Genomic DNA, 25,734 nt, shown 5'->3' with positions numbered 1-25,734 from the left:
CAACAAAAATATCCTAAGTTTACTTTTTGTTAAATGAGAGTTAAAACCTAACGAAGCTATACAAAATAGCCGTTGTCGTGTAACAATTAGTAACAGAAAGTGTAAATTTTTTATAGTTTTCTTAAACTTGTCTACGACTTTTACTAGTGTAGGATGTAAAGGAATGTTTTCTCATAATAATTAGTACTTTTGAGCAGGAATAAAAACCCACCCGGAAACACATTCCACATTTGTTTTCGCAAGAGAGAAGACCAAATTCTTAGTCTAATTCCGTACCTTAGGATACACAGAAAAATGTCCGTCCATCTAAATTTAACTTATTTTTATTGAAAAACAAAATATTGGTTTTTTGTTTAATTTTATTTTTATTCTTCGAAATTTTCCAGAGCCCATTTCGTAAATGGTAGTTAAAAATCATACCAGGTCATACATTTTCCTATTTTTAAAAACGTATTATGGCAATCTCAGAAAGTGGAGTACAATTTAGTTAAATTTTCTACCCTCTCTATAATGTGATGGCAACTCTGGCATAGCCACAAGGATATTCTTAGGCAATCTCCAAAATCGTACTGGCGGCCATCAATTAAAACTGGTACGTGAAAAAGCACAATCATCTATTGTCTATGGTATATGGCCATAATTTGTTAACCAACAAAAGCGACCGAGAGAAGGATAGATAGCTTTGGATGTAATGTCCATCTTGTGGCCAGACTGGCCAGTGGAATAGACTGACACAATTACACACAATGTGAAAGATTTCATTTTGTAATCGACACTGTAGTAGAACTTAGCTAATCTCAATAAGGACACACACACATATATGCACCCTCACGAAATTCAAAGAGTGATGAGTGATTGTGTTACTATGTGTGTGTTTGTATTTTTATGACACTCACACATGAAATATATATGTATGTGTGTTTTATAGATCCATGAAAATGATTCATCTTACCATAGTAGACATCCTCCAAATCACCGGACTTGTTTATGTTGATATTTATACGCCATGAGTATATCAGGACTATCAGCAGCGATATATTCTATAAAAGAGAGAGAGACCAAGAGTAGAGGGGAAACATTATTCAACACATTGGACATTTATTTAGATAGACAAGGTTAGGTTCTCTTTTTTTCCATTTCATTAAATAAGTGCTATCCTTCAGTCTGTTGAGCCATTAATTACCATCACCAATGGTAACCAGGACCATATGTGCTTCCAAGTGATATAGCCTGTTACATTTGTTTGGACATAGTAAACCACACCTTGGCATATATTTCCATGTTTATTAGGGAGGACCCAAAGGCAGCCTAAATATTTGCTTTTCCACTTTGATTGAGTTCGACAACAACTAAGAACAATCAAGCGATTGTCTACTATGGGAGAGTATCAAACCAGCTCGATTAAATTGATCCATCCTATTGTTGTTAGCTGGACATTCTCATGTATATTTACCTAAATACACACATATGGCCCATTAATAACATTAATGGCAGCCATTTATTTGATAGCTAACAAAACATGTCCATAATAGAGTCAATGCTATGTCATCACAGCATCAATAAGACCTCTATGCAAGTGTTTATGGAGAATATATTGACATATTTTAAGTATTTACAGGGAACTTGGAACAGGGAACCATTTATTTACATTGAAAGGTATAATATAGCAACAGGATATTAACTGAAAGTTGCCATAGAAATTAACAGCTTTGTACCATAAAAAAGTTATTGCAAATCAACTTTAGTACATCAAATTTTCTTTTATAGTACATATACAGACAAACTACAACATATGGCCTGAGTTAATTTGTGTATTAATAATGCAAAATACTACACTTTCCTGCCATTGATATACCGTGGTGTAAAGGTTATTATGGCTTCAGAGGTTATGGAAAGCTTTGAGTGTGGTCTCTTGGAAGCCTGATCAGTTAAATCTGCAAATTGGTTTACATCGCAGGAATATTTTGGAAATCAATGCATTCATATTGATACAAACAACTCATTTAACACCCTTTTATTACATATTAACGATTGTTTATTTATTTTTTACGATGGTGGAAATCCCCCACGTTCCGATATTTGGAATCGCAAAAGTTTCGTTTGGATATAATTTCTTAACTCTGAAACTTATGAACTTGGTAATATAGTTATCTTTAATGATCAGTTCAAATTACAATTGGATTGGAGTACGGGATTATCTCGATTTTTCGTTATAAGAACAATTAGTTCTTGCGATTTCTGAATTATCGGAACATGGGGGAAAGGTTTCTATAGCAGGTACATATGTTACGATATTCTTCCTATAACTACACAGAAAAAAATTTCACGAAAATTTTTTCAATTAAAATTTTAATTGAGTTTTAAAAAATATTAAATTAAAAATTTAATTGATTCAACAAATTTTTTAATTGAAACAAAAATCAATTGATACTATCATTTCTGTGATTGAAGACATTTCAATTAAAAAATTAATTGGATCAATTAATTTCGTGATTGAATCAGAAAAAAATTTTTGTGTGTATTATAAATATTACAATTTAACTGAAAAAGAAAAATTAGCTTCTAGGGTACTCCAGAGATCGTGTCTGCACATTGGTTTATATGGGAGCTAAAACTGATAGTGACATATTTTGTTGGTGGAATTGTAAAATAACTAAGGTACATTAAATGTACTTCGTACAAAAACAGTCTTGAATGAAAAATAGATTTGAAAAAAGAAAACTGAAAACTGAAAAACTAAAATAATGAAAGCATTTCATAGCATATATCTCTTCCCAGCAAAAAATGGGTAAGCATTAGTGATTCTTTCAGTAATACCGGTAATCAAAAAGTTACTACTTGCAGTATTACCTGGGATTTAAAAATAATAACTTACTTATGTAGGCAAAAAGTGATTCTCTCTATTAATACCGGTAATCAAAATCATATCTTGAGGTCCGGGTTCGGGTCTACAGTGAGCAGTGGGTTAATAGTAGCGATAAGTAATGCCAAATTACATTTCAGAAAAAATTGCCAATAAAATATACCTTTGTTTTCTAAAGTTGTATAGTACATAATGTATATTACAAAATAACATCATTGAATCATTGATCCATGTCGTGGAGCGTGGTATAGTGTGTTGGATTACAAAACAACAGGGGTGAGTTCGCACTTTTTGGGTATCCTTATGGTAAAGATATTATTTTTGGAGAGCTGGTATGCTTGCGAAGACGTACTTATTTTTCGACTGCTGGTATGCTTGCACGGAAGTACTTTCCTCCAATGTCATGCCCGTGTTAAAGTATTACTACTGATATATGTACGAGGAAGTTGTTACCAGTTTGGCGCAGGCATACTTGTACTCATACCTGGTAATAGGAGTTTTTGCTGGGTTGTAAATCGATTGCCAACGGCATAATACTGGGGTGTCTACTACTGAATTTCTTTTTTTAGACAATGTCGTCCTCTCAAATTGGAAAGAAAACTTTACTAATAATTGGAATAAGTAGATCACCAAAGAAAGGGATCTGATGAGGATAGGGCAACCGAAACAGCTGGTTTCTAACCATTTTGGTCAACAGTTTTATTTTTCCTATAACACCATAAAAATTTATAGAATTATAGGCTAATAAATAACCCATTAGGATAATGCATTTGTAAAATAACTTCACTTGTCGAATTTTATGAAAAACTAAAAAACTATCTTGTCTCCAACTAGCTCGTCTTGTATTAGGTGCAATAAAATACCGTCTACTATGGTGAGCGGACATATATAACGTGAGATACAGGTAAATAAGACCATCTATTGGAAAAATGGATTTCTTTTTACTACACCTGTTATATGGGCTATACCTAAATATAACAATACACTGCAGTAAGTAAGAGTTATGTTGTATTGTATTGTAGCATTTGTGCAATGCTATCAACCGATAGACAGACATTGTGAACGACCCTTACATAATTGAATCCACGAAGACTCTATTTTCATCTCAAAAATAAAAACTTTCCATCGAATTATATTCTCGTTATTATGAATTATATAGACCTAGTTTATGATAATCGATATTTAAACTAAAATATTATTTGTGAAATTCTTAGTATTCACTAATCAGTTAAAATCATCTCCATCTATGGTGATGGGTTTTGGCATATATATTAATATGCTATGATGATTGTGATGATTATTATTCAGTCAAATTACATATTTATATTATGTATGTAAACCCGATATGATTCTAAGCCAAACGTAGGAATTGCACATATATATCTAATGATGTGACTGTATGTGTGTGTCTAAATGATAAGGATTTTAGGTGGGTACACACATTCACACACACTCCCGCTTCTATGTATGCTGAACTGTAATTAGTGTCATTATTTTATCTAAAATTCAAAAACCACCAACACATACATATATTACACAGAGCTGAAGCATATACCAACTGCTATACAAACACAAACAAAAGAGTAAGGGCTTAGGGACAACCACACACCGCCCACAATTATGATAAATAACCACAACATGGATGGTTTTAATATCCACCCTGCCAACATTTGGGTGATAGTTTTATCGTATTTCGCTAAGATGTCACTATTTCGGATCGCTAGGAAGTTTTCTGGTAGTAAAATTGCAAGTACAGCAACAATAAAAACAACTATCGGGTGAGGTGTTTCCGTTTCGAAACAAATTCGACTCTAACAGCGACCAAAAATCTAAATATAGACTCCATACATCGACATAGCTAATTTTTCAATAGCACCACTCTGAGAGTACATGTGTGTAAAAAGCCACTATCAACCAACGAGCGTGGGTGGCACAGAGGGAGAGCCTCTGACTTGAAAACGAGAGGTTCCGAGTTCAAAGCTCGGTGCGGCCGATCATCATTTTTATTTTTTAAAAAATAACTATCGCTTTTTTGACTTCTTTTGGTCACTGGTTTGATTCCCCGAGAACACTATCGCGTAGTGGGACATTTGTTCCCGAACGGGGACACTTACTCGATAAGAAAATGATATCGCCTATGAAAGTTTTATCTTCCAGGGTGAATCTACTTCGATACACTTTCGATAGAAAATGTTTGCAGGGCACTCGCAAATATTTTCACAACCCAATGTTTATCATGCTTGGTAATGAGAGTATGTGTATGCGTATGTCCGTGCGTGTATGACAACATTAGTGTTGTTTTTATTGCAAACCACGCATACTTCAAGACCAGAGATTTGTACAACTTTAAAAGCACTTCCAAAAGATGTATTCCCAAAGACGTTCTTTATTTCAACTACACAGGAAGTTCTTTTAATTCAATTATTTATAACTCGCTGTTTTCTTATTTTTAATGGGTAAATTAAATTTTTTGTTTCAAAAAGGAGTAAGCTTTAATAAAATGGTACAAATTATTGGAATTTTGTCGAAAAAAAATTCTAAATCCATTCAAGAAATATTGGCAATTTTTCAAAATATTTTAATTTAAACGTTTCGGACAACCATTGGAATGCATTTAAAATCATAAAAAATTATAAAAATTATTTATTTGTCAAAATATGACATTTTTTAATTCACATCCAAAACACTGAATTTGAATCACAGAGTAAAAAGTGATACAAATTCAGTGATACAAATGGTGGACATCCGTCCTATGACAAGCCCGTGTTAAATTTATCGCTTCGGTGCCAATTTTACACTACTTCCGGATCCAAAAAGCACATTTTCACAACTTTTTTGGCTACGCTTTTTTTACTGGGTATGTACTCATCACACATACGCACACAATCAGCTTCACTCGTACTGTACAAATACACAATTTAATCGAAAATTTTAACACAATATGTTGGGTTAAATCACAAACAGGATTGGGAGATATCCCCGAGTGTAAATTCTTTGTAAAATTAAGGTATTTGATATAGAAGAGATTTCGGAGATATTATCAGCTACATGAGCCCTGTTAATATGGCCTTTTTCATATCTATATGAATACCAAGTATCAGTGTTTGTCAAAAGATGGATGGTCTTGTCGAATTTGTAAAAACTTGTGAATTTTCCTTATGATTGAAGTCAAACAATAGCCAGATATTTTTCTAGAAAAAATATGGATATACCTTTCCACCTACTAGTTAGTTTTCCCAGAATATCGGAATTTTTGTCTGTGTTCTCAGTGCCCCAAATTTTATTCTAAGAATAAAGTCAATGGTTTATTGGATCCCATTTATACGTATAACGATTCTCAGTTTTTAATCGACATCAAATTAAAAGCAATTCTGATTTTCCCCAATTTTTTGATCAACTCTATGGCGATTGCATGAGGCTTTTGGAATTTTGATGCCATCAACTAAGTAAATGATATAGTCCAATTGATAAGAACATAAAGTAGGAAACCCCAAGTATATTTGGATAAATTTAATTTCATGAATTTTTAATTTAAATGAAGCATTTCCCTTCATTTAAATACCTTCCTTCCTTCTGTCGAATTAGGTTTTACATCACAGCCCTTGAAGTATTTAACCTATCAAAGACCTCAAATGTGAAACGGTATAGAATTCTTTACCCAAATTAAACCAACTTCGAAAGAGGGCCATAACGACTCTCTCTCTCTCTCTCGTCACTAGATATTTCTCGTATTTCATCGTGATTAAGCACATTACGATTATACCTTTACATGGTCGCAAATCCATATTTTGGCGCGTTATAATTCCAACGGCCATCCAAGCACTAGCGCATGCATTAAGAGGACCCTAGATGGGAACTTTCAACGTACGAGGGCGGTTCGGAAACTTCTTAGCCTATCAATGAAAGAGAATAGTTAGTTTTTCAAAAAATATTTTTATTTTTCAATATAATCTCCTGAAACTTCAATACTTCAATAGTCCAACGCTTTTCTAGCAATTCTATCCCTTGATTAAAATAGTTTTCCTCAAGGTCTTCAAAATAGTGGTTTACAACTGTAATTGCATCTTCATTTGAGGTAAAATGATTACCAGCAAAGATTTTTTTTAGATTTGGGAACAAGTAAAAGTCACTGGGAGCTAAATCAGGAGAATAAGGTTGGTGGTCAAGCAACTCGTACTTTAATTCGTTGATTTTAGCCATTGTTAAAACACTCTTGTGCGCTGGTGCGTTGTCTTGATGAAAAATTATTTTTTTGTGTTGTAAGCCAGGACGTTTTTCTCGAATTTGTACATTTAATTGATCCAAAAGGTTGGAATAGTACTCTGAATTTATTGTTTTACCCTTTTGCAGATAGTCAATCATTAAAATACATTTGAAGTCTCAAAAAACCGTTGCCATAACCTTACCAGCCGATTGAATTGTTTTTGCCTTCTTTGGGGCACTTCCTCCAGCTTCAGTCCATTGCTTGGATTGTTTTTTGTCTCTGGAGTATATGAAACGACGCTTAAAATCCATTTTATTTCGCTTAAAACGATCCGAACAAGCTTGAGAAATGTTCATTCTTATGCGTTTTTGATCGACTGTTAACAAATGCGGCACCCATCTTCCATCATCGGTAGTTCTTCATGCAAAATTAAATGGACTCGATCATTTGAGATGCCCATAATATTAGCAATTTCACGCACTTTTATTCGTCGATCATTTTATACCATATCATGCACTTTGGCTACAATTTCTGTTGTTATTGCTGTTTTTGGACGTCCACTACGTGGTTCATCTTCAATGCTTGTACGACCACGTTTAAACCACGCAACCCAATTTTTTACTGTTGCATATGAAGGAGCACTTTCACCTAACACATTCACCATATCACTATGAATTTCTTGTCCCGATAAACCTTTTTTTATGTAAATATTTAATGACAGCACGCATTTCTAATTTTTCCATTGTAGAAAAATTGCGGATGCGTCTTTTTTTTAACTCCTGTTTCTATATGAAGGAGTTGCCAGATCGAAACAAAATTTAACATGTGTTCATAACAGAGATGGAAGTTTCCAAAACACTTAACTTTTTTCTGTTTATACCGCGCTTTTTGTGCTAGGCTAGAAGTTTTCAAACTGCCCTCGTAAGCTCAATGAAATAGTGGATGCATTTGTTTCACAAATAAAGACGAATAAAAATACATAAAACTTGGTTTCTTCAATGTAAATAGTTGCTAAAATACATTCTTTGTTCGCTAAGAATTAGTTGGTTGTTAGTGCAACTGCACAATCTTGGCAAAAGGGTTTCCGACTGGTGTTGGCGGGAATAGAAGTGTTTGCAGTGCCACCATTGTGCACCAACCATAACCAAGACAAATACAACCAACGCCACACCAACATCTGATATGTAGCACCATAACGTTGACGCAATAAGAATACCACTAATAGATGTTAGTGTTCCACAAACCTTCTTCTTGGCCTGCCATCATCCTAGCCTTGGCGGTTCTTGCATCTGGGCAATTTAGTACAACATTAAAACACATTAATGAAGTTATAAAAATGTTGTTTATTGGAATTTGCCAGCACATTAGCATCGTGGAATGGAAATTCTGGGCACGTTCTTGTAATGAACGTAAATTATGAGCGAATTTAAATGAAAGTACGGCCCCGGCGTGTATGTGAGATTATGAGCTCCCCCACTATGCATCCACTATTATGCGACATCATGACGACGACGGCAACGACAATAATGATGTCGGTGATATGACATTTTGGCAATATACGAACGTGAATGAATTTCACTAATACACATCGAGAAAAGTGAGCAAAAAATGCCAACACTTTCAGTAGTAATTTAAAATATTTTTAAAATTTATAGTACAATTTCCTAGTAGGGGTTTCTGCACTGGACTGTATTCGAAGTATCAGTTAAAAAGGTCCTAGAATTTCAAACTAATAAATAGGGAAACAAGAAGACGAGTTTATTGGGAGAGTTACATCTTGCCAAGCTCAATGAAGCATCACAAGTGAGTTTACAAAAAAACCAATAGCAGGCTGTAGGCAGACATATTAATTAAAAAATTATACATTCAGCAATTCATTTAATACTACGGGACAAACATCTCCAGGTTTCAATTGAGTGAATGCTTTCTTTTTGTGGCCGTCCCTTGTTGTAGTTGTGTCAGGCGCGAATGATAAGACATTTCAAAGCCGAATCGATTCACATAGTATGACACTATCATCTGCCATCTTTTTGAGTGATCTGATGTATCTTTCTTTAATAAAAACAAATTAATTAATTAAATACAATTATGTCACTATGGGGTATGAGGTTTGGGTAGAATTATAATGATCTGCGTTATTTTCACACTGATCAAAGTGCTTGGAGTATTTCACCTTAAGGTGACACGCTCACATTTGTTGTCGCGAATCTCATATGATTCTCTTCTCAGTGTATTAGTTTGGTTTATGGGTTGTTTATGGGTTGTCTGTTCTCTCTTGCAGTTGTCAAGAAGACAAAAGAGTTTAAATGTTTGTGAAATACCTGCTCATAATGGATGACTTTATAATGGTCCTACCACAGAGAACAGAAATATTTTTACTTAATTTATATTCACATTCACATAGAAATAAATGATAACACTTATTTCATGTAGCTTAGCAACCATGGCGAAAAGAGGAGATCTACTATTTTATGGAGTCATTGTACGACTTCGGTTGCTATGTATGGTATATACGCCTATTGTGGTGATGGTTCATGGTTTCCCTCTCCACCTGCCTAAACATTCCAGAAAAATTTTATTTTTTTACTTACAATTGTGTAAATGGCACTCGCTATGGCCAAATTTTTTGCATGCAACATTCGACAGCATCCGGTGGCTGTCAACGGTCCATATGGATACAATATCACGGATTTCATTTTCTCTCCGGCACCTGCAGCTACAGCGGCAGCGGTTACACAGCTCGTATGTTTCGTTTTCATTTTGCAAGGGAGCAAATAGCAACATCAGCAGTTTCAGCCTTGGCAATGGGAGCAGTGGGGTGGATACGCAAGAACAAATGCTTGATGTAACGTTTCGACATGGTGGGTTTCTTACGCTTCGTTTACGTTTATTGTTCTTCACGTAATCGCAACAAATGCATTGGTGTGCGTGCGTTCGTGGATAGTTTGCTGCAGAGGTAAAACGACTATGACCATTTAACCTTTTCGACACGAATTCAAAAACGCACACACACTCTCAAATTCAAGAAGAGTTGTCTATTTCAAAGCCATGAGCTGTACGTTTTCTTGGTAGTAGAGTAAAATTGGCAGGGTATTTCGCTGTCGCTCCAATTCCTTCTGAATTAATTAAGCGCATGTATGCCTGGAAAGATGAAAAAATATAAAAATATGACAAGTAGAAACATTGATGGGATAATAAAAACAAATTGGCACTAGCATCAGTCGAAAGTAGTGTGAATACAGAAATTGCTAGTGAAATATGCATAATTAATAGATGTATAGAATCTAGTAAAATTAAATGCGTTGCACTCATCGCGGAGGCTAGTTCTATTATTTGTTATTGCATAGAAACAAAATATTTAATATATTCAAATGCATCACACTGTGTAAGATAAACAAAAAAACACACAAAACAAGAAAAAAGAAGGTCTCCGAATCAAATCTATGATCGAGTAAAATTGTTTGTCTGTACTTCGTTAAAGTTGATACTGAATAGTGATAAAACTAATATTAATTAAATTAATGAAGCCTGAAATGTTGGATTGAATTAGGGACATACAAATCGATTATTTATGTATTCATGTGACTTTGAAATGAATATAGATAAATATTAACATTAAATAGTTTGAGTCGTTATATAATGTATAAAGATACTCCCGTAATTTCCAATTTCATTTTTCTTCAACTTTAATTCAAAAGTTATGAAATGAAAAAAGTTCATTGCATTTCTCTTTCCATTTCAATAAAATTTTGGTCTGTCATTCATAAAGTTTGTTTTTTGATTTGAAGTTCCACACAACAATTGAAAACCCAAACATTCACATTCCAAATACGATTGCCAATTTCAATACAAGGTTAGGTTAGGTTAGGTTAGGTTAGGTTAGGTTATGTGGCAGCCCGATGTATCAGGCTCACTTAGACTATTCAGTCCATTGTGATACCACAGTGGTGAACTTCTCTCTTATCACTGAGTGCTGCCCGATTCCATGTTAAGCTCAATGACAAGGGGCCTCCTTTTTATAGCCTAGTCCGAACGGCGTTCCACATTCCAGTGAAACCACTTAGAGAAGCTTTGAAACCCTCAGAAATGTCACCAGCATTACTGAGGTGGGATAATCCACCGCCGAAAAACTTTTTGGTGTTCGGTCGTAGCAGGAATCGAACCCACGATCTTGTGTATGCAAGGCGGGCATGCTAACCATTGCAACACGGTGGCTCCCAATACAAGGAAAATCATTTGTTTGTTACAGCTTCAGTTACCTATCCGAACGACTGCACTTGGCAAATGCAAAAGGCGTATGATTTATTGCATCAAAAAACTCATACGCCCATATGTCCGCCTCTCGTTCTTACGTTAAAGGTATATACCATGCAGATACAATTCTTCTGCGTAACCCAATATAAGGAAAATGTATGTGTAGCGCATACCATAAAACCCTCCCCCACACAGCATTTCATTCAACTTCCCCGTTTACCTACAATGCAAGCCTCAGTGAATGAAGTTGGCAACTTGAAACTGTGACTATTGTGACAATAATGACCGTAATTTGTGGTCGTTGCTTTTATTGCAGATAATTTGACAAACAAACGAACAAGTAAACAAAAGAACAAAAAGCACCAACAATTACAAAAGTTAACATGTCAACACAGACAAATTTGTGGTACAACAAATGATTTTGTTTGTACATCGCACGTCCATCACCTACACCACTCGTATTGGCCATTATGTTCTCACAATCGCATGTGTACTTATACACACGCGTGCATACGTATAGTGAAGCTCGGCTATGTACAAAGTGTTAATGCGTGTCTTCGCATCCAAGTCAACGAATGACCGAGCAAAAGAGCGAGAGACAGAGAGTGAGAGGAAGAGAAAATAAATTGAAGGTGTTAAAATTGCTCAAGTCTTAAATAAACAGTGTGCTGCCACTCGTAGATCTTTGACATAAAAGCCTTTGTTCGGAGACTAAGTTAAATCGTTTACCACAAACACACATTTTGTATAAGCTCTTCGTATTCCCAAAAACAAAATTTAATTTCATTCAAAACACCTCTTTAATATTTAAACAATGCCTGTTGGCTTTTGATTTTCATAGACAAGGACAAGGCAAGACCTTTAAAAGGAATGTTGATTATTGCCAGAAGGTTTCATATTGCAAGAATGCCATCTTTTCCTGGGATATAAGCCTGTCCAACACGAGACCGTCTATCATGCCAACTACCAGCCTTATTATTGTTGTTTCGAAATTCTAGAAATTAGTTTTTACTGCCTCAAGATACATTGTGTGGTCGACCAGATCAAAAGAACCTACTTTTATTTTAACCTTTTTTTTGAGGACAAGCTATCTAAAAAAGTTATAGGAGAATGGCAGCTATTATTACTTGCATATGTGGGTTGGTGTGTGTGTCACATAGGAGAAAAACGAGATATAGTTTAACATTAGAAATCTTATAGAATATTTCTATACTTATTTATGTTGCTAAAAACATAAGTATCTTTGTAAGTATCTGTCTATCTAGATTCATGCATTTGTGTACACACACAAACATAAAAAATAATCCATGAAACATTAAGAAATGATTTTGTCTTTTCATTTGATTGGTTGATATTTCCAACAAGAAAAAGGAATACAGAAAACAAAACGTAAATTATGGAAAATACTTTAGAAGCCATCAACCTTTATTTTCAAAAAATGACAGTTTGGTTTATATTCCTTGCTCAGTTTAATCTCATAACAAATCCTCTTTGGTTTTCTGAATTTCATAAAATTCATCTATTATGTATTTCATTTTGTTAACATACTAGACCATTTTCGGCGTCCGGAAAAATTTTCTATTTTGATCCTGGTATAGTGGAATTTTAAGTAATTCTATTAAAATGTTTATCATTTTATCTTTCAAATCACTTCCAATCCTATTGCATCTACTATGTACATCCATTTCATGCAGTTGTTTGAATGTTAATTTAGTACACTGCAAGATCCTACCTGCTACCAGATTCGGAAGTACCTGCTTCTTGAAGAGGAGAGACCACTTGTATGCTGTAGATGATGTAGGTCACCGTAAAATTTAAATGGCATCTTAAATAATTATAGTAATTTGATCCTAAAAAAATGCATAAATAAGACTTAAAGTTTAAACCCATTTTTCATAATCTTGTATTTATTTTTCCATAATGTTTTCATAAAATCTTTCGTTCACCGCAAATCACTTCCTAGAGTTGATATCAAGACAACTGTCCCCCATAAATTTGCATATCTCTGTCATTTGTCATCCTTCTTATGTTGGTTACCAGAACATGCCTGGAATACCAAAATGGTAATAATAACATTATCTCTCACAACTACTGTCAACATTTTGTAATAATTTTATGATAAACTTTTGAGGAAAGTGTCACAAACCGAAAGTTGATCATTTGTGTTAAGTCCCCGTTTCTTGGAGACAAGGGCCACAGCAATAGCAATAGCAATGGCATGGCTTTTATGTGTTATCATTGTTCCCAGATCATTTTAGCCCAGATTATCGTTTGTATACAAAACGAAATGGGTGAAGCTTAATTTTCAGTATGATTGTGGTTGGCGGTGGAGGTGGTAATTCTTAGAAACTTCTTAGTCGTCATCTTACATTCGCCCTATTTAATATTACTAACTCTTGGTGTTTTTTTGTGCTCTTCAATTCTCAAACACAATGGCTTTATTGTGGCAATTATAGCCACAACCATTTTGGCATTCGCACCATTCAAGTACCCAGGACAAACGTTAAGCAATAAACACACACAGAGACGTACGTATAGTAAACAGGCTCACAAGGATACATTTCATCTTACAAAGCCAGAACAATAAGCCGCAATAAGTTAAAGCCACAAATATTCGGTAAGTTATCTCGCCGCATGCCAACAACTTTACCAGTCTCTCAACCAACCCCCTATCAACCAAGCCATACATCATCACACGTAATCAGATGACTTCATAAGTTCTTAGACCGATGCGTTGTTCAGGGTTAAAAACGATTCATAGTCCAAAAATTCAAAGGAAAAGTCCTACAATGGGAAACAATTCTACTAGATCTTGCATTTGTATAAGAAAAGCGATTTCTCGAACAAGCGAAATTTCGAGCATAATGTGATCATATGATAGAAAACCTTAGATCAGACGGGTCCGACTATTTTAAACGCTGGATGAGATTCATCTTCGAAACCAATATGAACCAATATGAATGACATTTCTTCAACAGTGGATGTGTCATCATAAAAGAGCGATGTCTTAGGTAAACACAAAAAATACAGATAATTGAGGGAATTACTTATAATTTCTTCGGTTTCTTTCATTTTTAGATGAGCCGGTTTGCATATATGCTTAACTGTTTTGATTTGTGTTTGTCTTACATGTTAAACATAGACGCTGCCTGCCCTTCACTTATAGACCACCGTGTACGTTTAAGTAGCAAAGCTGTGGGCTAACTAACATGACTTAGTCAATTCATGCTCCACATTGAACAGTTGTCTGTCTGTCTGGCTGTTTGTTTAGTAGAATGGTGGTAATTGTTGTTTTAATGACTTTACGAAACAGAATTAAGTATAATGTATGTGTGTGTTTTTTTGTGTCTGTATTCTCTTTTTTGTAAAATACCACCACCACATACTACATCAATAGATACATGAATTCAAAGATACACTATACAAAAAATAACAATTACATATATAAAAGATTAACTTTTTGGTACAATAAATAACAAAAAGATTGTAGCGTATTTTTGATTTGTTTTAATTAGCCATATAAAATTTAAAACTGTAAATACTCAAGGTGAAAATATATCAAATCATATTTTGTTGCTCAAGTCATACACTGAAAAACATATCGTCGTGATGCCAAAGATTTCTTGTCCTTGTCTTGTTCTTGGGTGTCTTTACATGAAAAAAAAATTTGTTTGTCAACTAAGCCTTAATAACCCTTCAAAATTAAAGAAATTATCTTCGCATCCTCCTCAAAACGTTTACTTGAAACATAGAAAAATTTATACTTGAAGTTGAGTTGAATTTGAAATTTAAGTTGTCGTTAATACGGTTTTAAAAGGCTTTAACAGAGCACGAGAAAAAATAAAAAAACCATTACATTCAAATTTGTTATCTAGTATAAAGTACGCGAAACTTAAATTAATTAATTAGTGTAAAGACAAAATCTTTGGAACCTGGCAAGCTTTTTTTCCCAGTGTATGATGAAGAAATTTGTAGTTCTTGTCTGTGAGTGTTGCAAGCATGTACACCAACAATACTATCGAAAATAAAAGTAATTTTTAATCAGATCAGAATAAAAAAGTAATTTTTAAATACTGAAAATTGGCTTTCGACGTTTGCGAAGGTCAAAAATTAAAAAAAAAAGAAACAATTCTAACTTCTGCAACTGTTGGGAAGTCAACTTTTAATTACAGTGAAACCTCTTACACTTGGACGTTCTTACACCGGACACCTCTCAAGAGTGGACAATTTTCGTGAGAAGTTGCTATTGTATTACATTAAAAGTAACATCTCATATGTACAAACTTCGCAGTGTGGTTTCACTGTATCCACTTTTTGATTTCTTGGTGTGGTGATCTTCTCTCCTTACAATGAGTGCTGCCCGATCCAGCATTACTGAGAGTATCGTTTTTCTGTCATACAAATATAAAACCTTGGTAGAATAGTATAGCCTGTCAAATCAAATATGTCATTTAAATAGACGGTTATAATATTTATGCATATTATTCCTCCTCATTTTATTAGAGATTAATAATAACAGAACCTATTTTCCTGCCTGTATATTTTCATGAGTCTAAAATGTGCCTAAGGTGATTCAATGTAAGTATGAATGTGCAAGAAAAAACAAATTCCAATATTTACCCGAAATTCCAATGAAATCATTTCCCCCTGCTATCATCATCAAAAGAACCAGTCCGAGAAACCTTTTTTAGCCTATGAGAATAAAAAACCCGAAAAAGAGACTACGACAAAACAAAAACAACAAATCAAAATCCAAAATGTTCTACCATACATTGGCTACCAGTTTTAGGACTGCCAGTGATTGGGGAGAGGTAGACATAATTTAAAAGTAATATGAAATATGATATTAAATGTGTTATGATCCTTTTTTACTTTTATGCCCAGAGGCACAAAAACCAAACAGCAATAAAAAGCAAAAAAAGGAAAGTAAGAAAACAAAAACAACTCTAATATTACATTAAAATCCTATTACTTAGACCTAACCAACTTCAATCTCTCTCTACTTTCGTATGAACCCCTCCCAGAATTAGAAAAAAGTTCACAGCCTATCTCTGCCAACGGCTACAGTGGCAGCAGTACAAAACCGCCTATAATTTATTGCCCTAAACATATGCCTTTAAGTCATTCGAGGAAATTCACATTGACAAAGGAGAAACAAAACAGTTTCCAGTTGTTCTGCTCAGCTGCGTGCGTTACTTTAGCAGAGATTTAAAATGTAATAAGAAAATTTGTACAACAAAAGTATTAGAGCCGAGAGCTAAATACACGCCATCCAACCTTCCTCTTTCTATATCAACCAAAACCCTCAATCAGCACTCTCATCTATACACCACTGATCCAAACCCATTGTAGCCTAATACGAAGGCTTTACGACCATTATTCGTTACAGGTAAACAAGGTGGTTATGTATGTGTGACCAAATCTCATGAGGAGAATAGACAATAACAGGATATCCCCCTTGTATGACCATCCCTCCGATTTATGGTAAACGTATTAAATGACACATAAACTCAGTTTCATTTTCACAGTTAAGCCCGCGAAATGTGGCCAATGTTACAGGAGGCGGGTAGGAGGGACGTCCATTATGATATTTCGGTCTGACGTCTCTTTGCGTTTCGTATCAATGATGACACACGAAGACAACCCGCAATGACTACGGCGAACATTTAAATAACAATACCAAGAATTTGCCACGCATGCAAATACAGGGCCAGCTTTTCTCTTATGTTATAGTAGAGGCGAAAGACTATGAATGCACAATGGGGCAAATATATCATTGTAACTCAGTTGAATATACATATAAACGAATTAGTTTGAGAATTAAATAAAATAATAACTAATTAAGATTTCTGTAATTGTGGAAGTTAATTAAAACTGACATCATTTAAGTTAGATAATGTTTCGTTCAGGTAACACAATTTTTATAACCGAATAGTACAAAGATTAAATTAAATTAAAAAAAAAAAAACTTTTTTAATAACTTTTATTAATTTTACCAATATTGTACAAAAAATCGCTTCTGTAACATATACCCCAAACACATTTTGCTTCAAGCATATATATTTTCAGGATTTGTCCAAACAAAATATAGTTTGTATTGTTTAAACATATTATGTTTCACCCTAGGCATACACTGGTAGAATAAAATTTTTATGAAATTGTCTATATTTTTAAGGCGCCAATTGGTTACTTCCATTCTTTTACTTGTAGCTTACTCTCTAAGTCTCTCTTTCTAAACACATATATGTTTATAGGCTATTTCTAAATTAATATATGTTTGAATCCAAGCATGGGACATTTTATGTCCCAAACATGTTATGCTAGTTTATGAACATTGTATGCTTGCACTTAAAAATATTGTGTTCCAAACATACAATTTTTACACCCAAACATATGAAAAACAGTATTTTACGTCCGTGTAGACACTTAGAATCAATAGTTTGTCTATGTTAGGTATAATAAACAAGCTAATCGTAAGTAATAAGTACCAAAGTACGTTAAATGTGCTTCGTACAACATAGCCTTGATTCTGTAATAGGCAAACAGTGAAACTCAATTAGTTCTTTTACATGGGCAAACATCGTATGCGGAGTAAGCATCAGTATCTCCTCTCGATAAATTCCAATCAGAATTTGATATGACGAAGGTTTTGTCTTTGAGGAGCCAACAACCTTTATATATTTGTCAACATTTTGGTGAAATTAAACCACTGTGATTTTTCTTGAATACTTTTATTCGATGAGTTCCGAAAGTAAATCTGCTTGTCATTTGATGTTATGAGAATGATTACTGCGAGATGTGATTTGAAGACAACACATAAAACAAAAATATTAACTTATGACCGCAAAGGAGGGGGATGCAAAAATCGGCCATTACCGAAATGTGTCAATGTACATATCCATGTTTACATTTGGCTCTTTTCACCTACATACACTTCGCGAACGGCTCTTTTCTTTTTTTACATATTTTACAAAATGTGTGTATGTGAATACGTGAACACATATTTAAGTACATTTGCAAATATTTACACTGTGTGACTTGAAATATGAATCAAATGACGAAATTTCAAAAGGCCCTGGGCTCTTCATTATAAGAAATACAACATAAAACTTTCTCATCGAAAAGTAAATTCAAGAAATCCGTGTACGTAGGGACTATATATAAAAAAGATCCAATAAAAACGGATTCAAAATGTCAATTTATATATTGTGTATGATTCTATATGGTCTTTAAGGGTACATACAAAAAACTTTCTTAAATCAAAGTCGAAAGACTAAGGCTATGGTCACACTAGGCAAATATTTGACCAAAATGAGTGTCAAACATTTTTCCAGAACAATTATTCAAACATCTGGATACGGTTTTTGGAAAATAACCCTGCCATGATGTTATATATCCAATATGAGCTAAAAATGTTTGCTGTTTTGGCTATGGCAATGGATTCTTTTTCGATTTCTGTCAAATATTTGCCCAATGTGACGCTGGCATAAGTCAGTTAACACAAATATGATTTTTAAAATGTTTAATTAAAAATTTATTCAAAACAATAAATTTTTAATCAAACTTAAAACACTAAGGGCGTTTTCGTTTCGCAAAAAATATGTTGCCCCGGTGTTACACTACTTTTTCCCTTATTGTATTTTCGCCCAAATGATAGTGTCATTGCAAAGTTATTGTTAATTCATAATAATGTGAGGCATACAGGATCAAAATTCTATGATAGTGTCCTTCGTATTTTGCAATCAATTTCGAGAATGTTGCAACTTGTTTCCCAATCGAAATCGCCATAAGTCAGTTAAGAAAGCGATTAGTAATAGTTACGTTTTGGTTTAAATATCACAAGTGACTGAATAGTCTAAGTGAGCCTGAAAATAAATCGGGCTGCCACTTCAAGCTAACCTTTTAACCTACGCTTTTAATTAAAATAGTTAATTGAGTGTTGCAATAAACTCCAATTACATTTTTAATTGAAACAATTAAAAAATAAATTGAAATTTGAAGGAGGCAACAATTATTTTTTTAATCAAGTATAATTTTATGCCCAATTGAAGACATCTCAATCAAAAAAATAATTGAATCCATTAATTGAAAAACCTAACCTAAGTCTTGATATTTCGAACCCATGGTATGGTATAAACTATAAAAATATTAAGCCATTATTTTTAGTAAACATTATGTAAAAATAATTCTTTTTGAGATAAAATATTTTTACTACATTTAAATTTAAAATATGTTTACTATAACCAATTGCATACTTTTTCAATAAATATCTAATATGTGAAAGAGATGTTATTGCCAGCAATATGTTAATTATATTGTCTCACTATATCCCATGAATGAAACGATTTCATAATTTCCTCAAGGCCCTTTCCTGAAGGTTTCCAAACTGCCTACAAGGATATGGTGACATGTAATCGAAGGAACACACTCACATTCATGCAAGGATATTTACACACGCACGATTCTAGATAACTCGCATTTGCTTTCACTGTTCGTGTTTAACATTTCGAAAATTTAAATTTGTAGGATTTCCTTTAGCTCCGTGACAATCACCGTCATTTCCAGTGTGCGTTTGCAGTTGTTTTTATTATTTTTCTCTGAATTTTCCTCTCCTCAACGAAATGGTTGTTGATACCCCTGAGCGTTTTTATGCTTGAAATACGACACTCTGTAACAACAACATCAACAATAACCGTAAGTAAATAGGAGTGGCAGCCACCATAAGACTGCCAACAAAATAGGAAACGTTTCGTGTAAAGAATCTTCTCGTCAAATCCTTTGCAAATGATTATGATTTTTAGCAGTGTTCTCAAAATTCAACAATGAAATGAGCCACACACGAAGCAAGGGCCAATAAAGAGCTCCGGGTAATTTAAGTTGACGTCTTTTACGATATTAAGATGAGATTTTTCGCTTCAAGTAAGGCATGTGATAGCAAACGGCCAATTGAACGCCGCGAGGTATCATCTGGATTCATTGATATATGCCTGGGTCACATTCACAAATAGTCATTTAATAGCTAATACCCAATGATACACTCAAAGACAAGCACGTCCCGTTGAGTACATCAAGCATTATGATATGCATGGCGATATGATAACTGACTATTGTCTTACTCTACATGGTTGATCAAAGACAGGATGACATAGGGTCATGGAATATATAAGGACTAACATGCCATATTGCGAAACGATTCCATTCATAGCAAAGCTTCGATATACGCATTAAAATGGATCCATATACTTAACCTTTAAGATGCAACATTCTCTCTTGGTTATGAAAGGGCATATTTCTATGCCTCAAAGATCTGCGTACTTAAATTCGTTGAAGTTTAGCTTAAACTTTGTTAATCAATTTTTAATCTATCTATAAGCATCCGCTGCTCTCGGAACGGACAGCATCATCAGTTCGTTAATAGTTTTAGTTTGTGCTCATTTCAGAAGATTTTCCATGAAAACTTTTTTCCTAGCAAAACTCTTCAGCAAGGACCCCCCAAAGGTAATATTTGCATTGGGCTAGGATATTGTATCAAGGGGCAAACCGAAGGGAAGAAGAAAATTAAACGGCATTTCCTTTCCAGGTGACTAAAGCTGCCAGCCAAATTACACAAACGTACATAAAATGATTTGCCTCCTCAATAGAATGGAAAGCTGTCAAGATATTCCAACTACGTCAAGGACGAACACAAATGCTTTCCTGCTCAAATTTTAAATGTCGCCCATCAATTGTAATTAAGGCAACAACAACGAAGACAGTGACGCACCAAGGATAACAAAGAAGGAAAACGACTATAATGGCTAGCAAGGATATCATCAGCAACTATGCAGATGAAATCATGGACGATTTTAGAGGCCAGATGAATTTACATAAATATTATGCTTCCGTTTAAATGTTACGGTTTCTGGAGACCACCAACAACATTGGGATAATATGAATTTCATGACTTGCTTCCATCTTCAATTGACACAAGGACTTTTTCGAGCTGACTGACTCTTTGACTAGACGACTGATTTTGCCGAGGTCTCACTCTCCCGTTCTCGTTTATATTTGCATATTTTATTAAATGCCCACAAATAAAAAAATACCCAATCAATAAAGAGCTCATTCGAACCAGAAGCTTTCTATTGCTGCCATGTCGTTATACACAAAAGGATCCTCAGATTCCCCTGGAGGATTTCTCAGATAAATGTAGAACTTTCTTTCACATCATCATCGTCGTCGTCGTCGCTATCATCATCGTAACCAAACAAACAATATTGGGCAGATGGTGCTGCCTTTCAAAAACACAACAGTCTAATATTTGTTGTTACCGAACGCCCCTCAAATCCCCAATGTACAAGGAGATGGAGCATTAGATTCGAATGGAAAATAGAAATAAATAAACACCGCATAATCAGTAACAAATACACTTGATGAATGGACAATAGGCCAGAAAGAAAAAAATCCAAACAGGCAATATGAAGTTTCCCAAAAGGTTAATTCATACTCGCCGTTGAGACTTCAGCCTAGTCGCGCTCAAAAATAGCATATCTTACTCTGCATGGGGTTTCCTTTCACTATTGTTTTTTCTTTTTTTTGTTAAGAATAAATAATTCCGTTTACTACGTTCGCAACAAAAATTATCTTCTTGCTTCGGACAAACCCTTTTTTGTGTATTTCATATAAGGTACACCCAGAAAAAGTGACCCCTTTTTTAAGTTAAAATGAACTAATTGTGAAGAAAGTTGAACTTCATATAGCGCCAAAGAAATTTTTATTTTTTTGAACGATGTGATTTTCGTTGAAATTAAGTAGAATGCATTCCATATATTAGTTAACATTTTCCTATATATATGTACCCTTATTTTACAAAATGAAAAAATTTAACTGAATTGAATTCATATATGGAATGATTTTATTGAACTTTTTTCATTCATTTCGACAAATCTTACATATTTGTGGTAAACCTTTTACTTCAAAATTAGAACTGCTTACCTTCGTTTTTAAATACAATTTTATTTATTTATATAGGCAATTTTTCCTTCAATAAAATACACATTTTATTAATATATTATATATATATATATTTATTAAGAGTCAACAGCATCGACTGGCCTTGAAATATTAGTTTATTATTCCACTATTTCCAATTTCCATGTAATGTCATCAACTGTAAAACGCATATTTCCATCTTCTTGTACCTTTCACTTTTAATAAGTTGCTGCGTAACGAGTTTGTCCTCCTTTTACAATTTCAATACCTACACTCAAAAACAAAGTGAACTCTCTATTTCACTAAAGCCAATTTGACTTTATTTTAGTTCATGGAATTATTATGTTTGAAGAAAGTTTCCTTTACTCTAATAAGTTTTTGCGTACAAATGAAGCATAAAGATTAACTAAATTCGTGTCTTTCACAATATAGTTCAGTATTTCTTTAAATTTGCAAATTTTATTACAAATGCGTTCATCATGAACTTCATATATCACTAAAGATATTCCTGCAATTTTGAACTCCAAATGTTTCTTTGAAACTACAATTTTTTCTTTAACAAGTGAAAAAACTTATTATGTCTAATAAATTTTCTTGAATTTGTCGAAAAATATTTACTTATTTCAATGACATCGGCGTGATGCCAGCGTTTGTTTAGTTAAAATTTTCTAAAAATATTCAACATTTTCTAAAATTAACCTGGTGGGTTCACTGTTTTTTCAGTGTACAAATATAAAAAATCATAAACCAATTTTTTCACAAAAGGTTAGCATCACTGAATGTTACCTGTTAATTGAAGATTCCAAAATGAAGACGAAGAGGTTGTTATTCTGTTTTCTTTCTTTATACACCATCACGAACATAATTTTTTCTCACTAATTTAAAATAACAAATATTTTATATATTTTATTTGTTATTTATTATATTATTTTTAAACAATCCCTCCGTATACCATAACAACGCGACTCCAACTAAAAAAACAACCCACGCGCAAACATACCGATTACCGATGACAGTTAAATTCCTACATTCTAACAAGTGTGTCTCCTTAAGTTTTAAAAGGATTGAATACTTAGTACGAATGAACTAAAATATTTTTCTATGCCAAGTGTTATTCGTATGTATGATAAGCTTTCTATAATAAATTTGAGGAAACTTGGTTTTAGTTCATATTTTGTTTATTTTTACGAATGCTTTGTTATCAGTGAATAAAATTTTCTTGTTCAGTAGTAAATTCTTATACCCAGCGAAGAAAACAGCATTAGAAAAATTCCATGCCTTATTCTAGTTAATGAACTATTCCTAACTGCTTTCAGTTTAGGATTTTTATTATTTTAAACAAAAATTTAACTTAATGGAAATAAATTGGCTAAACTAAATTGATGAACATTTTTTCTTTTAGTTCCGAAGGCACTTTTTTCTTGGTGTAGCTAATGCGAAATATTTCGAAGTTTTTTTTTGGCAACTCACTTTGTGATTGAAAATGGGTATCGCAAACATTATTATTTTGTTACAGTCTTTTTTGTTTTTTTTTTTTCGTTTTGATTTCTTTCAAAAAGGTTCGTCCTAATAAACACTCACATTTCAACCAACATAGTTCCGAAGGTCAATAATTCTTTTTGTCCGTCTCTTATACATTTACATCATGAGTACTGGTCCCACAGGGTTTCTGTGGTATTTATGTGAATATGAAACACAAATGTGTGTGTGTAGGAATGAGATTTGGTCAATTCGAAACTAATGTGCAACAGTCAACAAGGTTGCCTCTGAATTGTAATATGGGTACCTTGGACAAATGTTTTTTGTTTTTGTTGTTTTCTTTTCTTTTTCTTTTGTATGTGGGTTGGGAGACCATCGGAGTGTTAGTATCTATGAAATTTAATGCGAAATTATTCCGGAGGACAAAAGTGCTTCCAAATTAATAGTCCAATCGTTGGCGTCGACAATTTCATTTTATGGGCAAGTATTGTTTGGTGTTTTATTGTTTGTCCATATTTTATTCGAGAGCTATGCCTGCCCGTATGACGACATCGGACATCCGGCAGAGACTATAGATACATTTACGTGTGTTTGCATGCCAGTGTTGTTAGTCTTTTGCTCCATTATATGTCTATGGCAGTAAGTGTTTTCTCGAAATCCGCAAATTCCTCTAAAAATCTCTTGGAATCGTAGAATTGGAAAAGCCTTCATCTAAATTTAAAATAAATCTTTCTTATTTGTTTTTTGAGAGCATATAAAGTACAATGTCATGCACAGAAAAGATGTCATTAGTTACAATTTTTTGTTCCCTTTTCGTAACCACAATGAATGAAATTATCGTAGCAAAAGAAGCTTGTAAAATTGCAGTAATTGTTTTTGTTTATTAACTATGAAAACGGATGGGTTTTTCCTTAAATAAATTCCCAAAGCAACAGTAAATACCTCGTTGATTGTATTAGAAAAATACTTTACAATACTAAAATCTTACTTCGAAATATGTGCAATTTTCGTACGCACAGAAAAAATGTCATTTAATTTATATCTATTAGATACTTAGGTTAGGTTAGGTGACAGCCCAGGCTCATCAGGCTCACTTAGACTATTCAGTCCATTTTTATACCACATTGGTGAACTTCTCTCTTATCACTGAGTGCTGCCCGATTCCATGTTAAGCTCAATGACCTCCTTTTTATAGCCGAGTCCGAACGGCGTTCCACATTGCAGTGACATCGAGAAACCCTCAGAAATGTCACCAGCATTACTGAGGTGGGATAACCCACCGCTGAAAAACTTTTTCGTGTTCGATCGAAGCAGGAATCGAACCCACGACCTTGTGTATGCAAGGCGGGCATGCTAACCATTGCACCACGGTGGCTCCAAATTAGATACTTAGATAAATTGAAAGTCAGATTTTACTTCCTATCGGTACCAGAATTAACTGTCTACGATGCAAAAATTGGTTACTCCTAAGCTTCTTGGGCTCTTCTGCAACCCCCATAGAAACCCATCACCAAATTTGACTTCTTCTAGTCAGATAGTTAGGTTTTTCTTATTTGTTTTTTTTTTCACTCTTTGGTAGATTAAAAAAAAAAAACTCAGCCCCCCAAAAAATTCCCAAAACTATAATTTCATAGCGACAATGGCATTACTGGTAGTCCAAGTATGCCTAATGATTTATATCTGTGTGTCTGTGGGCTGCAGAGAGTTTGAGAGCGAGTAAATGTATATGTTTAATACCAATATAACTGCCTCCTTCCCCCACTCATTTCATTCACTTTCACACTTTCTTCCATATCACAAATTCGCTTACTATCCTTTTTCTGTTGTTGTTGTTATATTTGTAATGCCTCATTTTCTGGTGTTTATGGGCAAATATTTAAGCTCTCTCCAATTCATTTGCTTGTTGAATGAATAAACAAAACAAAATGGATTGGATTGGAATGGAGAAGCCTGCGGTCGATGT

At 33.9% G+C, this 25,734-nt stretch overlaps 1 protein-coding gene across 3 annotated transcripts in view; it reads right to left on the bottom strand.

The window, feature by feature from the left end:
* The window catches only part of LOC142233325 (uncharacterized), an 80,865-nt gene that overhangs the window by 18,087 nt on the left and 37,044 nt on the right, over window positions 1-25,734 (bottom strand). For all 3 annotated transcript variants that reach the window (XM_075304224.1, XM_075304226.1, XM_075304225.1), the window contains 2 exons: window positions 9,659-10,208; window positions 953-1,040 (listed from right to left, as the gene is read on the bottom strand). In XM_075304224.1, coding sequence (XP_075160339.1) covers window positions 953-1,040; window positions 9,659-9,826 — 256 coding nt within the window. In that variant the 5' untranslated portion in view covers window positions 9,827-10,208. The remainder of the gene's footprint in view (window positions 1-952; window positions 1,041-9,658; window positions 10,209-25,734) is intronic.

This window comes from Haematobia irritans, chromosome 4 (assembly GCF_050003625.1).
Source record: "Haematobia irritans isolate KBUSLIRL chromosome 4, ASM5000362v1, whole genome shotgun sequence".
Lineage (NCBI taxonomy): Eukaryota > Metazoa > Arthropoda > Insecta > Diptera > Muscidae > Haematobia > Haematobia irritans.
Note: the sequence above shows the minus strand (reverse complement) of the source record. Positions and strands in the feature narration are given on the sequence as shown.